At 42.3% G+C, this 16,607-nt stretch overlaps 1 protein-coding gene across 4 annotated transcripts in view; it reads right to left on the bottom strand.

Annotated features, from left to right (window-relative positions):
- The window catches only part of LOC126162825 (uncharacterized), a 132,861-nt gene that overhangs the window by 96,101 nt on the left and 20,153 nt on the right, over positions 1-16,607 (bottom strand). The window contains exons 1-2 of one of the 4 annotated variants that reach the window (XM_049919584.1): positions 10,700-10,897; positions 1,732-1,919 (exon numbers count right to left, since the gene is read on the bottom strand). In XM_049919584.1, coding sequence (XP_049775541.1) covers positions 1,732-1,834 — 103 coding nt within the window. In that variant the 5' untranslated portion in view covers positions 1,835-1,919; positions 10,700-10,897. Of the gene's footprint in view, positions 1-1,731; positions 1,920-10,699; positions 10,898-16,607 lie in introns of those variants that run through there. The other 3 variants (XM_049919581.1, XM_049919583.1, XM_049919582.1) reach the window with 3 other exon arrangements.

Below are 16,607 nucleotides of genomic sequence, written 5' to 3'. Positions count from 1 at the left end.
AACTAGACAAGGGGTTTGGGAATTTGAGAGGCTAGGAAGGTTTCCTCTTGATGGCTCACAAACAGACTGGCATAGAAAGGTGCTATCCACATGCCCATGGCCATGCAAGGATTTGTTTATATATCTGAAGGAAGCAGTAGCTATGCATTAGGAAATTGGTTAGATGTATAAGGAATGAGATTGTGGGTTTGGAGTCTGCTTTATGTTGGGAGAGGCAGTGTTTGATAGAAGCAAGACCATGGGCATGAGGGATGTTGGTGTATAGGGATGTTTCATCAACAGTGACCAGTATGGATCTGGATGGTAATAGAGTGGGGATGGCTGAGCGTCAGTGAGGAAAATGTTTTATCTTTAATATGAGAGGAGAGGCTATGGGCTATTGGTTGGTGGTGTTCATTGATAAAAGGGGAAATTCTTTCAGTGGGAGCACAGTAATCAGCTAAACAGGGGAATCCATGGATTGTTGGAGTTTTGGAAGCATCTAGAAGATGGATGTGTGGGGGTCATCAGGGTGAGGAAAGAGATGGATTCAGGGAAATTATCTTGGGTAGGCCTGTGGATTTCAGTAGGTGTTGGAAGTTATGTTGAAATGGCTGCTCCACAACCTATGTCATCTGGAACCTGTGTGTGTGTGTGTGTGTGTGTGTGTGTGTGTGTGTGTGTGTGTGTTTACTTTCCACTATTCAGTCCTAAATTATTTACATTCAGCCAGAACTTCCCATATTATAAAATGTTACATTTAAGCAAACAGCTAAGGTAAAAAATTAAGAGGTACTGAAGAGAATGGGAAAGGATAGAAATCTACGGAAAATCAGTACCAGAAGAATTGTCATGTTAGTGGGACATGTGCTGTGGCATCCACAAGTACTAAGATTGGTGCTAGTGGGATCAGTAAAAGAGATAAAAACTAGAATGCACAAAACAGGTTACAGAAGATGATGTAGAAATTAAAAGATGGAGGATGGCATCAAATGACTCACAAGACTGGTAACTTAAAAATGAAACTCTGTTTCACCATTGCCACTGAAAGCTACCTGTTCCTTCCCTCTACATCCTTCTCCCACCTTCTCTCCCTTGCAAATGTGCAAATTCTTTCTTCACAGTCCACACTTGTCTGCCTGAGCAATCATGCATAAACAGTAAGTATTATCAGGCCAAGACTATAAAGGTGTACATATCATTCATCTGTTCTTGAGTTGTTGACTGTCCTCTTTCAAGTTTTATTGATATAAACAAATGTCACAGAATATTCAGACAGTTTGAAGTATATGTCTCAGTGGGACTAAATTCCAAACACTTGTATTTTACAATTAATGCTCTTGTAACTGAACATCTGAACATGCCTCAGAAATTGTCTCAAGCTTTGACCTGCCTCTCCATTCTTTGCAATTCCATGTTCAAGCTTTGACTTCAGGCAAATGTCAGAATGGTTTCTATGAAAGGGCATGGACAATTTCCCTCCATCATTCCCTAATCCAAGCTTGTGCTTCATCTCTGATGGCCTCAACGTTGATGTGATGTTAAATCTAAACCTCTTCCTCCAAGCTTTGACTGTAAGGTTCATTTGGAAAGCCCAGTCAAAAATGCACTACCATTTGAAAACAGGTAACTAGGTTTAATATCTATTCTGGCATCCTGTTTTGACTCATCACAAAAGTCTAATGCAGAAACTACTCTCTATAGTCTAGTCCATTTCAACAGTTATTATTATGTGCCATAATACACACTAACCTGTGCATTTGTCACCAATCCGTGACTGTGAGAAATCCCTTGGAAACCACCATATAATTACATCACCCCATATTTCTGTTACTGTTTCAGGCAATGAATTCATTCTTGTAGACTGCAAACCACAGAATATTGTTTCCTAGATTTTTACTACTTAAGTTTCCTTCTTGTGCAGTTCTTCATGGTTAGGCCTGAAAAGTTACCATATTTCTTCAGGATTGCTATTAAAATGATAAATATTAGGATTAACTCTACAAGAATTTTCTACATTTACATAGTTGCCATGTTAATTTCCATTACCATGTACTTATAAGTTACACATGCTTGCTATGTGCTTATACAAGCATGCATATTGATTGTGATTTTTTTATTGAACAATGAAAAATTTGGGATGGAATGTAACAATATTATGAAAAGGAAAGTTGCTACTCACCATACAGTAGTGATGACGAGTTGCAGACAGGTGCGACCAAAAGACTGTCGCAAGTAAAGCTTTTGGCCAGTAAGGCCTTTGGCAAAAACAGGCAATAAACACACACACACACACACACACACACAAATCAACTCTCACACACACATTACTGTAGTCTAAGGCAACTGAAGCCACACTGCGAGCAGCAGTGGGAGTGGTGACTGGGTGGGGGTAAGGAGAAGGCTGAGGACGCTGGGGCAGGGAGGGGGAGAAATAGTAGGGTAGTTGGCTGGAAGACAGTGAAGTGCTGCTGGGTAACATGCATAGATGAGGTGAAGGGAGGGTAGGGCAGTTATGTGCAGTTGAGAGGTTAGACGGACGGCAGGGATGAGGTGGGGGGGGGGGGGGGGGTAGCGGAAAAGGAGAGAAGTAAAAATACTGGTTTGGGAACATAGGATATATTGCAGGGAGAGTTCCCCAGAAAAGCTGATGTTAGTGGGAAGGATCCATGTCACAGGTTGTGAAGCAGTCTCTGTATTGAAGGATGTCATGTTTAGCAGTGTGCTCAGCAACAGGATGATCCACTTGTTTCTTGGCCACAGTTTGTTGGTTGCCATTCATGTGGACAGACAGATTGTTGGTTTTCATGCCCACATAGAATGCAGCACAGCGGTTGCAGCTTAGCTTGTAGATCACATGCCTGATTTCACAGGTAGCCCTGCCTTTGGCAGGATAGGTGATATTTGTGGCCAGACTGCAGTAGGTGGTGGTGGGAGGATGTATGGGGCAGTTTTGCATCTAGGTCTATTACAGGGGTATGAGCCATGAGGGAAGAGGTTGGGAACAAGGCTGTGTAGGGACAGACAAGTATATTGTGTAGGTGGACATTGGAATACCCCTGTGGGAGGGGTGTGAAGGATAGTGGACAGGACATTTTCATTTCAGGGCACGTTGACAGGTAGTCAAAAGCCTGGCGGAGAATGAAATTCAGTTTCTCCAGTCCTGGGTGGTACTGAGTTAGGAGGGGAATGCTCTTTTGTGGCCAGATGGTGGGACTTTGGAAGGTGGTGGGAGACTGGAATGATAAGGCACAGGAGATTTGTTTTTGTACAAGGTTGAGAGAATAATTACAGTTTGTGAAGGCTTCAGTGAGACCCTCAGTATATTTCAAGAGAAGGACCACTCATCACTGCAGATGCACCAACCACGGGAGGCTACGCTGTATGGAAGGGACTTCTTGGTATGGAACAGGTGGCAGCTGTCGGAGTGGAGGCCACCAATGACTGCTTTCCCAGTGTGGGAGAAAACATTATGAACACTCATATAAAGTCTAATACACTTGCATTAGATTTATTCTGCCCGCACACCAACTCTCTAAATTAAAAAAATATGAACCCTAAAGAGATAAAAAACTTATTGTAATACCAACAATTTGTAATTCTTCTGGATATCCTTTCGTTTTTAGTAGAGTATTTAAATTTCATACTGACTTGATAGGACTACTCTTAAATTATCTTTGCAATCAATCAATAAACAAACCAATATACATTATACAGGTCAGTTATATTATGTTGTGCCTATCTGCGACTCGACATCTTCATTATATGGTCAGTAGCAATTATCCTTTTCATAACATCGTCACATTCCTTCCTGGATTTTCCATTGTTTTATTTTGCCTGATGGCTTTTCTTCCATCCCGTAAATCAGTATGTTTTCTTTTTTTTGCTTTTTTCTAATGTGTTATACAGGGTTTTACAAAAAGGTATGGCCAAACTTTCAGGAAACATTCCTCACACACAAAGAAAGAAAATATGTTATGTGGACATGTGTCTGGAAACGCTTACTTTCCATGTTAGAGCTCATTTTATTACTTCTCTTCAAATCACATTAATCATGGAATGGAAACACACAGCAACAGAACGTACCAGCATGACTTCAAACACTTTGTTACAGGAAATGTTCAAAATGTCCTCCGTTAGCGAGGATATGTGCATTCACCCTCCATCTCATGGAATCCCTGATGTGCTGATGCAGCCCTGGAGAATGGCGTATTGTATCACAGCCGTCCACAATACGAGCACGAAGAGTCTCTACATTTGGTACCGGGGTTGCATAGACAAGAGCTTTCAAATGCCCCCATGAATGAAAGTCAAGAGGGTTGAGGTCAGGAGAGCGTGGAGGCCATGGAATTGGTCCGCCTCTACCAATTCATCGGTCACCGAATCTGTTCTTGAGAAGTGTACGAACACTTTGACTGAAATGTGCAGGAGCTCCATCGTGCATGAACCACATGTTGTGTCGTACTTGTAGAGGTCCATGTTCTAGCAGCACAGATAGAGTATCCCGTATGAAATCATGATAACGTGCTCCATTGAGCATAAGTGGAAGAACATGGGGCCTAATCAAGACATCACCAACAATGCCTACCCAAACGTTCACAGAAAATCTGTGTTGATGATGTGACTGCACAATTGCGTGCGGATTCTCGTCAGCCCACACATGTTGATTGTGAAAATTTACAATTTGATCACATTGGAATGAAGCCTCATCCGTAAAGAGAACATTTGCACTGAAATGAGGATTGACACAATGTTGGGTGAACCATTCGCAGAAGTGTACCCATGGAGGCCGGCCAATCAGCTGCTGATAGTGCCTGTACACGTTGTACATGGTACGGAAACAACTGGTTCTCCTGCAGCACTCTCCATACAGTGACGTGGTCAACATTACCTTGTACAGCAGCAACTTCTCTGACACTGACATTAGGGTTATCGTCAACTGCACGAAGAATTGCCTCATCCATTGCAGGTGTCCTCGTTGTTCTAGGTCTTCCCCAGTCGCGAGTCATAGGCTGGAATGTTCCGTGCTCCCTAAGACGCCGATCAATTGCTTCGAATGTCTTCCTGTCAGGACACCTTCGTGCTGGAAATCTGTCTCGATACAAACATACCACGCCACGGCTATTGCGCCATGCTAATCCATACATCAAATGGGCATCTGCCAACTCCGCATTTGTAAACATTGCACTGACTGCAAAACCACGTTCGTGATGAACACTAACCTGTTGATGCTATGTACTGATGTGCTTGATGCTAGTACTGTAGAGCAATGAGTCGCATGTCAACACAAGCACCGAAGTCAGCACCGAAGTCAACATTACCTTCCTTGAATTGGGCCAACTGGCGGTGAATCGAGGAAGTACAGTACATACTGACGAAACTAAAATGAGCTCTAACATGGAAATTAAGCGTTTCCGGACACATGTCCACATAACATCTTTTCTTTATTTGTCTGTGAGGAATGTTTCCTGAAAGTTTGGCCGTACCTTTTTGTAACACCCTGTATACATCCAGCCTTCTTTCTCTTCTTCCCTGAGTTTCTCTTGTTGCCTTAAAAACTGCAATGCATGCTCTACTTATGGGCCACACTGTGTCAATCATCTCAGCCGCACACAACAGATGGCAGCAAGTCTATGCTAATTGGTGGCGCAGCATCTCATGTCACTGACATCATTAATCCTATACCTTCAAATTGATCACTATTCCTGCACCAATCTCTCATATTTTTGCATCTTATTTCCTGTATCTTCCCTGTCCCACACGAACTTGTATCTCATCCTACCAACCCTCCCCAACCCCCACTCCTTCTCCTCTCTATTCCACTTCGCACCCACTAACTTCACCTAACCTAATCACATCTGCCATCCCCCTTCTTTACACTTATCCTCCCGCAGACCAGCAACACACATTAAAATCTTTTTATTTATTTTTTCTTTGTTCTCATTGTGACTTCACACCAATCCATATGGTTTTCGCCTTGAACTATTGGCCTACTCCCTCAGATTTAATCTTGTTTCCCCTTACTTCATCCTTTTCATGATTTTTCCCAAGCATGCGGGTGTATTTTTATGATTTTTTTTGCAAATCCTTTCGGATGCAATTCTATATTATTTACATATTTTTATCCACCACCATGAATCCTTGAACCTTCCATCTGCATCAATACAGAAAAGTTTCCTTATCCCTGGCCAGAACCCAGTCCCATACACTGTTCCTGCATTGTTGCTTGGCTCATGGAATCCCCCCCCCTCCCCCCCAAATGGCGTAACCATCAAGTTACCCATCTCTGGCTGCTACCCTTTCTTCCACAATGGCCTCCATCTCTTCAGATTCCACCAATCCTTAACCATCACCAACATAATCCTGCAAAACCACATCAATCACACGCAAACCTCCTTAAAACACCTTCTCTTCATCGGCAAAATTCTCCTGCTATGCAAACCCAAATTCCTGGATCCAATGAAACACACTGAAATACTTGCCCTCCAGGAACTAGAGCAACATGCACTACACCACATAAAAAAGCTCTCCACCCTGTTCACTTCCTACTCTCACCTTGGACTACCACCATCCACCACCTCTACAACAACCACCAACCCTCCCCTCCCCCATGTACCCCCATAAATGACAAACAATGTCTTGCAGACCTACTACATTTATCCCGCACTCAAAAACTCCCTCCAACTACCACACAGAGTCCAGAACCTAAACAGACCCAAAACACAGTTGTAAACTTTTCCTCCAAAAGCCTTAACCCCGCAGAAGCATGAGTCCTTTCCAAAGTCCTCACATTTTGCTCTACTCCTAAATTCAATCATGCAGGGCTTGTTAAATACCTTCTCTTTTTCTCCCCATTCCTACAGTGAAAATACTTTTTTGGCAACAACACTACCAGTCAGATTCAACCAAAGACCTATGTTGAACCCTGCCTGACTCAGTTCACTACTCCATCCAACTGTGACCCAACCCCCACTGTCCCCACATCACCTCTTGTAAACTTTCCAGAATTTCTTAACCTCGAACAGTGTGTCACCAGCATTCCCCAAAACCCTCAACATGAAAACTAACTTTACATCCACAGAAAGAACCACAATCCACCATCTAAAAACTGATCCTGACCTTATGATCCTACCTGCTCACAAAGGCTCCACCACTGTTTTGAACCACAAGGATTACATGGCAGAAGAACTCCACCAGCAGTCACATTCATCCATGTACAAATTCTGCCACAGTGACCCCACTCCAGAAATCCAACAGGACCTCCAGTCTATCCTCAAATCCTTCGGCCCATCCCAGAACCTCTCCCTGGAGTACATCTCTCTGTTAACCCCTACCACTTCCCACACTCCTATCTTCTACGTGCTTTCTAATGTTGATAAACCCAGCCACTCAGGATGCCCCATTGTGGCTGGTTACTGTGTCGCCACTGAGGGACTCTCTGCCCTGTAGATCAACAACTTCAGCCTATTACCCACAACCTACCCTCCTAAATAAAATATACCAACCATTTCCTCCATCAATTCTCCACAGTTCCTGTTCCTTTACCACATGTTATCCTGCTCATCACTACTGATGCCATCACCCTTTACACTAACATCCCTAATGCCCATGGCCTTACCACTATTGAACACTACCTTTCCTAACACCTGACGGATTCCAAACCAACAACCTCCTTCCTAGTTGCCATGACCAACTATATCCTTACTCACAAGTAAATCTCCTTGGAAGGTATTGCCTACAAACAAATGTGGGGTATGGCTAAGGGCACTGCCGTATCACCATCCTATGGATACATGGGCCATCTAGAGGAATCGTTCCTAATCACCCAGAATCCCAAACCCCTCACCTGGTGTGATTTGTTGTGACATCTTCATGATCTATACCAAGGGTGAGGATTCCCTATCCACATTCCACAACAACCTCAACACCTTCTTCCCCATCCACTTCACCTGATCCTACTCAATGCAATAAGCCACCTTCCTCGATATTGACCTCCACCTCAAAGATGGCTACAGCAGTACTTCTGTCCATATCAAAACTACCGACCACCTCCACTTCGACAGGTGCCACCCATTCCGTACCAAGAAGTCCCTTCCATACTGCCTAGCCACCTGTAGCCATTGCATTTGCAGTGATGAGCAGTCCTCTTAAAATATACTAAGGGTTTCACTGAGGCCTTCACAGACCATAGTTACCCTTCTAGTCTTGTACAAAAACAGATCACCCGCCCTCATGACCCAGTACCACCCAGGACAGGAGCAACTGAATTATAGTTTCTGCCATGATTTTGACTACCTCTCATTGTGCCCTGAAATGAGAAATGTCATGCCCACTATCCTTCCTCCCCCCCCTCACCCCCCCCCACTCCCGGCCACCCACCTACTCCCTCCCCTCCCGCCACCCTTTGTGGATCTTTGCCATCCACTGTACCTACCCAACATTCTTGTTCATCCCTACACAACCACTGCTCCCAATGCCTTGCCTCATGGCTCATATCCCTGTAATAGACCCACATGCAAGACCTGTTCCATACATCCTCCCACCACTACCTACTCCAGTCTGGTCACAGGCATCACCTATCCCTCAAAGGCAGGGTTATCTGTGAAACCAGTCATGTGATCTACAAGATAAGCTGCAAACGCTGTGCTGCAGTCTATATGGGCATGACAACCAACAATCTGTCTGTCCACATGAATGGTCATTGACAAACTGTGGCCAAGAAATAACTGGACCATCCTGTTGCTGAGCACACCACAGAACATGACGTTCTTCATTTCAGTGACTGATTCACAGCCTGCACCATATGGATCCTTCTGAACTGTACAGGTGGGCACTCTCCCTGCAATATATCCTACGTTCCCGTAACCCTCCTGGCCTCAACCTTCATTAGTCATTGTCCACACCCATCTAACCCCTTCTCTGTTCCCATTCCAGCATTACACAGCCCTCTATTTCACAAATACATCCAGTATTTTTACTTCTCTCCTTTTCTGTTTCCTCCTGCCCCCCCCCCCCCTACCCCCCGCCCCGTCTAACCTCCTGACTGCACCTAGCTGCCCTACCTACCTCCACCTCGTTCTCGTATGCTCCTACCAGCAGAACTTTACTGTACCCAACCTCTACCCTGCTACCTTCGCCCTCCCTGCCCCAGCCTCCTCCTTACCTCCACCATCTGGTGTATTTTGACTAATTTTGAAGATGGCCTTGTTGGCCAAAAACTCACTTTCTCACAGTCTTTTGTTGTGTGTATCTATGACTCAGCATCCTGCTGTATGAGAGTAGCAACCATCCTTTTCATAATATTGTTGTACTACAGAAAATGTATTTTGTAACCTTTTTAATAAACACTTCACATTACCAATAGGCAATCCAACACAGGCTATAGAATGGCACCAAGAGATATCACATCACTCAAACAGCATATTTTGAATTTGAGGATATTAATGAACATGAAATAACCAACATAATGCCCATGTTAAAGAACATATACTCAGATAGATAGGGTTAAAATGTTAAGTGCTGCAGATAAGACAATGCATAAAAGAAACCGTTTAACTACTAAGCTACCTCATAAACTGCAATATTAGAGCAGAAATATTATGCAAGAACTCTAAAAATAAGAACCCTTAAGTCAATGCATACGAGGGGAAATACAAGAGAGGCTTTAAACTACAGCTCAGTATCACTGATCCCTGTATGTAGTAAGATTTTTGAAAGTGTTATCCTTGCTCAGTTCTCTATTCACTTTACAAAAAGCAAATTGCCAACAGAAAAATAATGGCTTTAGGAAAGATTGCAACACATCTACTGCAGTTACTGAATTTCTTCAGTAAGTGTATGGCTTATTAAGGAATTGAAGACATACATCATCAAAGACCCATGAATTTAGTTACTGTTGACATACTTAATACTAAACTTCCATACAATAGGAATTTATTACAGTCAGTAACATTATCACTAAGCTAATTCCTATTGCCAAATTTCCAAATAGTATGGTTAATTACTCATAATGACCTGCTGACAATATCTTTAAATGAAGTTCTAATGAATAAAATTACATTACAAAACCAATAGCCAATAATATTCTCATAATCAATGACTTACAGTTCTTATGTTATAGAGCTGAGTCCTCAATGTGTACATAAACAAGACTGAGTTAAATGGGAAGGGGGAAGCGAGTTATTTGATTAGTTCAATGACAGGTCTTGATGCTTTCATAGCGATAGGGAATAGAATGGAACAAATAGTAATATGCTGGGATTTGGGAACAGTAGAGGCAACTACCTGTTAGCTGGTTAGGAGAGGTGTCAGTACAACCTGGGCAGACTGTCGTTCAACCGTACTGTACTTAACTGATGGAACCACACTACTCAAAAACTCCTTCGAACAATATTAATGTTAGCTTTATTGATCACAACCACAGGAAATGGCAAAGGATACACAGCTTGTTTGACCATTCTGAGCTTACAGTTGAAAATAACTTAACATGCAGCAAACAAAACATTAGCATTATCTCATAACTATGCATGAACTAACTCCAGCATGGAAGTTATAAAACAATAATAAAGCATAGTCACAGAATAACAAAAACAAAACACACATATATAAAACACAGTGCCTCTGGTGGCTGGTGCAAAATGTTTGACAGTGCGATTGTTTCTAAACACACGTAGACGACATGCACGATACAATACTATATAACTGCATGATGTCAGCTCACCAGCCTCAATGGTGGAAGCAGAGCGTTATTTCATATAGAAGGCTGGAAACTGGGTGGCGTTGGTAAGTCCGCTGCTGTTGTAATCTGTGCTGGCTGCTGTGAAGGAGATGACGAGGCAGATGTTGGATGAGGCCGTAGTCTTGGAGGCTCTGGCATTGTTGCTTCTTGGAAGATGTATGCCAGTTTAATCCTAACTACAGAAACAGTGGCCTCCTTTCCATTGATTTAAATATCAATTGTCTTCTCTCTGTAGTGACAACAAGGTAGGGTCCTGAGTGTGGCAGCTGCGACAACAGGTTTTCAAGTCTTGATGCATGAAGGTGGTAGCTGTACCACGTCTGTGAGGCTGGTGAGATTGGATTCAGGCCACATGCTCTCACATTTGGCGTAGGATTTCTGGTTGATCATCCCTGGGTTGTGAGAGAGCATTTGTTTCCACGAATTCTCCTGGAAGCCTCAACATCTCGCCATACACCAGTTCTGCTGAAGAAGCATCTAGATCTGGTTTGAAAATGTTTCTGAGGCTGAGCATCGGAAGAGCATTGGTCCACTCAGTGTCATGGCACATTAGTGCTGCCTTACGTGAACGATGCCATCTCTCGATCATCCCATTACTGGCTGGGTGATAGCTCATCGTTTTATGGTAAGTTGTGCCACAAAACTTCGTGAGTTGTCTGAACAGGTTGGATTCAAATTGCTGTCCTCTCACTGTCATGGTGTGTAATGTACAGCTAAATTTTAACACCCAAAATGACACAAAAGTCAGAGTTTCTGCTGTAATAATGTTCACTGGTGCAGCTTCTGGCCAGCAAGTGTAACGGTCTATCGTTGTAAGAATGTAGCGTTGACTATCAGATGACAGCAATGGACTGACGATGTCAATGTGAACGTGAGTGAAACAGGCCACTGTGATCAGAAAGTTACCTACTAGTGCTTGCATTGGGAGTGTATCTTGCCGCATTGACATTTAAGACAACATCTCGCCCATTCACGGCAGTCTTTGTGTACACCCAGTCACAAAAAAGGGGACACCACATATGTCAGTAATTACTGGCCAGTATCCTGTCTTACAGCATTTTCAAAAATTGTCGAGAAGGTAATGTACTCAAGAGTGGTTAGCCATCTCAACAGTAATGGGATACTTAGAAAATCACAGATTGGATTTCAAAAATGCTGTTCTACTGAAACAGCAATATACAATTTCACTGCCCACATAATAGAGTCTCTAAATAGTAAAATGTCACCAACAGGAATTTTCTGTGACTTATCCAGAGCATTTGATTGTGTGAACCATGACTTATGTTAGAGAAATTACAATTCTATGGCATGAATGGAACAGCATATGAGTGGTTTAAGTCATATCTACAGAACAGTAAAGATAAAGTTTCTTTATATGATTTAAGTGATTTAAAGATGTTTGCCACTTCATGTAACTGGGGTGAAACTACATTATGTGTTCCACAAGGTTTGATAATGGGTCCCCTTATGTTCTTGATATGTGTGAATGACCTCCCTCCTTATCTGAAACAAAAAGTTAAACTGACACTGCTGATGGTACAAGCATAATTATTAATCCAGTAAAAGAAACTCCAATAGAAAATGATACAAATAATGTCTTCAAAAAATGGGCTTGTTCTGAACATTGAAAAAATACAGTACATCCAATTTTCTACTGCAAGGAGTACAGTTCCTTTAATAAATATAACACATCAACAGAAATCAGTAGCCAGGGTAGAGCATACTAAGTTTTTGGGTGTATATGTAGATGAGAATCTTAACTGAAAAATTCGTATTTCTGATCTCTTTTGCAATCAGAATAGTTGACAATTTTGAGGATATAGAAATTAGCAAGCTAACATACTTTGCATACTTTAACTCTCTGATGTCACTTGGAATAATATTTTGACGTAACTCAACAATTAGGCAAAAAGTATTCACTGCTCAAAAGAAAGTGGTTAGAATAAGGTGTGGGGCTCATAGTCACACATCTTGTATGCATCTATTTAAAAGGTTAGTAATTCTTACAAAGGCCTCACAGTACATTTACTCAGCAATGAAATTTGTTCTCAACAACATGGAACCATTTAAAAACAACAATTACATTCATGAGTATAGTTCCAGAAGACAGACAGACTTACACTATCCTCTACTTACCCAATCTTCGGCACAGAAAGAGGTAAAAATCTGCTGCTGTAAAACTTTTCGATAAATTACCAGATGAAATAAAATGTCTGGCAGACAGCAGTAATAGTTTCAAAAATAAACTGAAACCATATCTCCTTGACAACTCTTTCTATACCATAGATACATTCTTGAATAGGAATAAATAAATCTATAGGTATAATATATGCATTTTGTACTATTTAAGGGAAAGCGGTAGATAATAAAAATTTTATGCTTATTCATGTGTGCATTTCTGCACTTGACATATTCCGCATCATAATGGTTTCCGTGAGATTGATTAATGGAGCACATATGTAACTAACTAACCACACATACTGATTCATCACTAGGCAAGTCATCATTTGAATACCAAGGTGGCACAAGTCCCACCTGAAGGCAACTGATAGGAATAGCTGTGCTTTCAATGTGGCCATGTTACTAAACAACTTGATATTGCTCCCTTGAATTTTAATAGGTTACTGATCCAATGCCAATGTTCCTGCTGATAACAGTCCCTCTAGTTCTTGATCTGATTGTTGAGCAGCAGTCAGTTTTTCATGATCAAACGTGCTAGTTATGCTACTGACCTGAGACAAACTATCGGACACCTCACTGTCGATGCCAGAATAGTCTCGCACACCCATGCTGAATTGTGAGATGAACTTTAGCTGACTGTGTTGCCTAGGGAACAGTTTGTGTTGTTCTGGTGAAAGATTTACAAGTTAGCAGTTTGTGATCGCTGTAGATAACGAAGCCTCTAGCTTCCAGATGAGGTCTGAGGAATTCGATAAACTCATAAACAGCCAAAAGTTCTCTGTCATAGGTGCTACACAGCTTTTGTGAGGGCGATAGTTTTCACGAGAAAAAAGAAAGTGGTTGCCATGTGTCACTACATCATTGTTGCAACGTCGTGCTGATCGACATCTGCCTAACATCAAACCCAAGAGCCAACGGTGCAGCACGCTCAGAATGCACCAGTAGTGCGGCATCTGCATTGCTCTTTCTGGCTGCTTTAAAGATCACACACACGCTATTGCTCCACATTATAGGTGAGTTACCATTGTTGTTTTGGCCGGTAAGCAGTGCAATTAACGGTTCTTGGAACTCAGCAGAGTAAGGTAAGTTACAGCAATAAAAATTTAACATACTGAGGAATTGATGCAATTCCTTAGTCGTGTTTGGGCATGAAATCCTTAAGATGGCTTCTACCTCCTCTGGCAGTCGTAGAGATCCTGCTGCTGTTGTCCTATGCCCTGGGAAATTCACTTGGAGCTTGCCAAAGACGCATTTGGCAGTGTAGACGCATTTGGCAGTGTTCAGGACAATGCCGTAGTGTTCCAACAGCTTAAACTAAAATATTGTCCACGTAAGCAAAAGCAAAAGTTAGGCCTTATAGAACAGAGTGAACGAAGCACTGCCTTGTTTGAGCAGTGTTCCTGAGTCCAAAAGTCATAAATTTGCTCTCAAACAGGCCAAAAGGAGTCATGATCACTGTCTTGTGAATGACTCATTCAGCCACAGGTATTTGTGTGTATGCTTTTGCACAGTCCAGGATGCTAAAAATAACTGCACGACTCAACGCTTGGTTATAGTCACATAACAACGGCACTGTCCAGTATTGTTCTGGCATTCAGAGTTCTGTAGTCACCACAAGGCCACCATGCACCACCCTTTTTCAGGACCAAATGCAGCTGTGAGTACCAGGTGCTGTTAGAAGGTTGCATTTACACCTTAATGAATCATACTGTCTTTCTCTGCTTTTGCAATTTAAGACAATCTGGAGCCAAATACTGTCGTCTGCAAGATGTGGGAGGACCGTCAGTCAGTCATCTCCATGTTATGGACAGTGTCATGCCTTACCCTCCAGAGGGTCATACCAAAGCCAGAAATCCATTCAGCAGCTCCGCACACTCACCGTCCACCACCTGTATTTCTTTGGCAGTATGATCGGCTACATTCTGCTGAAATCCAGAAGCTGTTAAGCCTGTAATGTTGTCAACTAGGTGTGAATACGTCATGTCCAGTAGTAGATTATAATGGGCGAGGAAGTCTGCTCTGATGATAGGTTCAGCAATGTCTGCAGCTGTAAAATCCCATGTGAAGACTTGTCGTAAACCCAGGTATAGTTCCAAGCACAAGGTGCCATATATTGTTATGGCTGAGTTGTTCGTAGCAGTCAGACAGAATAACGTGGGTGGTCACATCCTGTGCAACATAGTTCATGGGTAAATGGACAAACTGGACACAGTGCCTATTAAATATTTACATCTGGATCGCGGAGAGACTGATTGACAATCGGAGGAGGCACCCACTTTTGACTGTTGTTGCAATTTGGATGAGTGCACAGGGTTTTCCATTCGCTCTTGCTCTGATCACATCAAGATAACAGTTCGTCAATCTGCTGTGTCAATAGATCTACCTTGGCCACCAAGGCATTATAATCCACAGGCAAAACAGTTGGTGTCATGCTAGCGCACTGCACAGTGATCGCACTGACGGGTAGCTGGTATCATCTCACCCTCGATTTTATTGGCCAACTCTACTACGACATCCAAGGGTGTCTGAGACTGTTAACACTGTAACTGTTTCGACAGCTGGTGGCAAACAACTGCTCCACGTTATGTGCAGTAAGCTGCCCAGAATGGTTCCCTCATCTACTTTGCTTCTTAGGTTCCCCACATCTACTTTGATTCTTAGGTTCCGCAAGTACTGTGAAGGCTTTCTGTCTCCAATACCTTCCTGAATGAGAACTTGATGGATTCACTCTTCCTGCGATGCTGACACTCACCAGATCAATTCTGCTTTAAGCCAGTCATAGGGGTTAGCCACTGGGGCAAGGTAATTATATCCTGCACTTCTGTGGTGAACTACCAGTGCAAACTTTGCAGTGTCTGCCGACATTCCAGAATAGAAAAAATTGGCCTCCACCTGCGTAAACTACAAAGCTGGATTCTGTGGCCAGGAAGGTGGTAATCTTACAGCCAATTATGACATGGCGGGAGTCACATCAGTCATTTTGCAAATCTCTTCTGTAAAAACTCATTAATCAAATGATACTACTCAGGTATATCACATCAGATTCACCACTTTGTCGGTACGAGTTAGGCAGGCTGTTGTTCAAACGTTAGAACTTGTGCGTACTTAATCGATGAAACCACACTTCACAAAAACTCCTGCAATGATCACAGCCACAGGAGACAGCAAAGAATACATGGCTTGTTCAATCATTCTGAGCTTACAGTTGAAAGTAACTTAACATGCAGGGAAAAAAACATCAGTGTTGTCTCGTAACTATGCACAAACTAACTCCAGCATGGAAGATACAAAGCAATAAAAAGAATAATCAAAGAATAACAAAAACAAAACACACATATATAAAACACAGCACTTCTAGTGGCTGGTGCAAAATGTTTGATGGCATGATTGTTTCTAAACACACACAGACGACATACATGATAAAACACTATGTAACCGCACAACATCGCCACAAGAGGGGTAGGTGCATAGTGACAAGTGTCTTTATCAAATACAGTCACACCACCTTTAGCCTCATATCGAATCACCCTTCCTGCTGATGTAGCATCTAACAATAAGTTCTGAATCATCAAATGGTTTGAAGTGAATCTCTTGTAGACATACATATAGATGTTTTCCTTAGGCTAAGATTTTTAAGTCCTACACAAGAGTCCTGTATTTATTTAAATTAAATTCTTGACAATATTACAAAAAACAGATTGCTACTAGC

Source organism: Schistocerca cancellata, chromosome 2, assembly GCF_023864275.1.
Source record: "Schistocerca cancellata isolate TAMUIC-IGC-003103 chromosome 2, iqSchCanc2.1, whole genome shotgun sequence".
Lineage (NCBI taxonomy): Eukaryota > Metazoa > Arthropoda > Insecta > Orthoptera > Acrididae > Schistocerca > Schistocerca cancellata.
The sequence above is the reverse complement of the archived record's forward strand: the minus strand, read 5'-3'. Positions and strand labels throughout refer to the sequence as shown.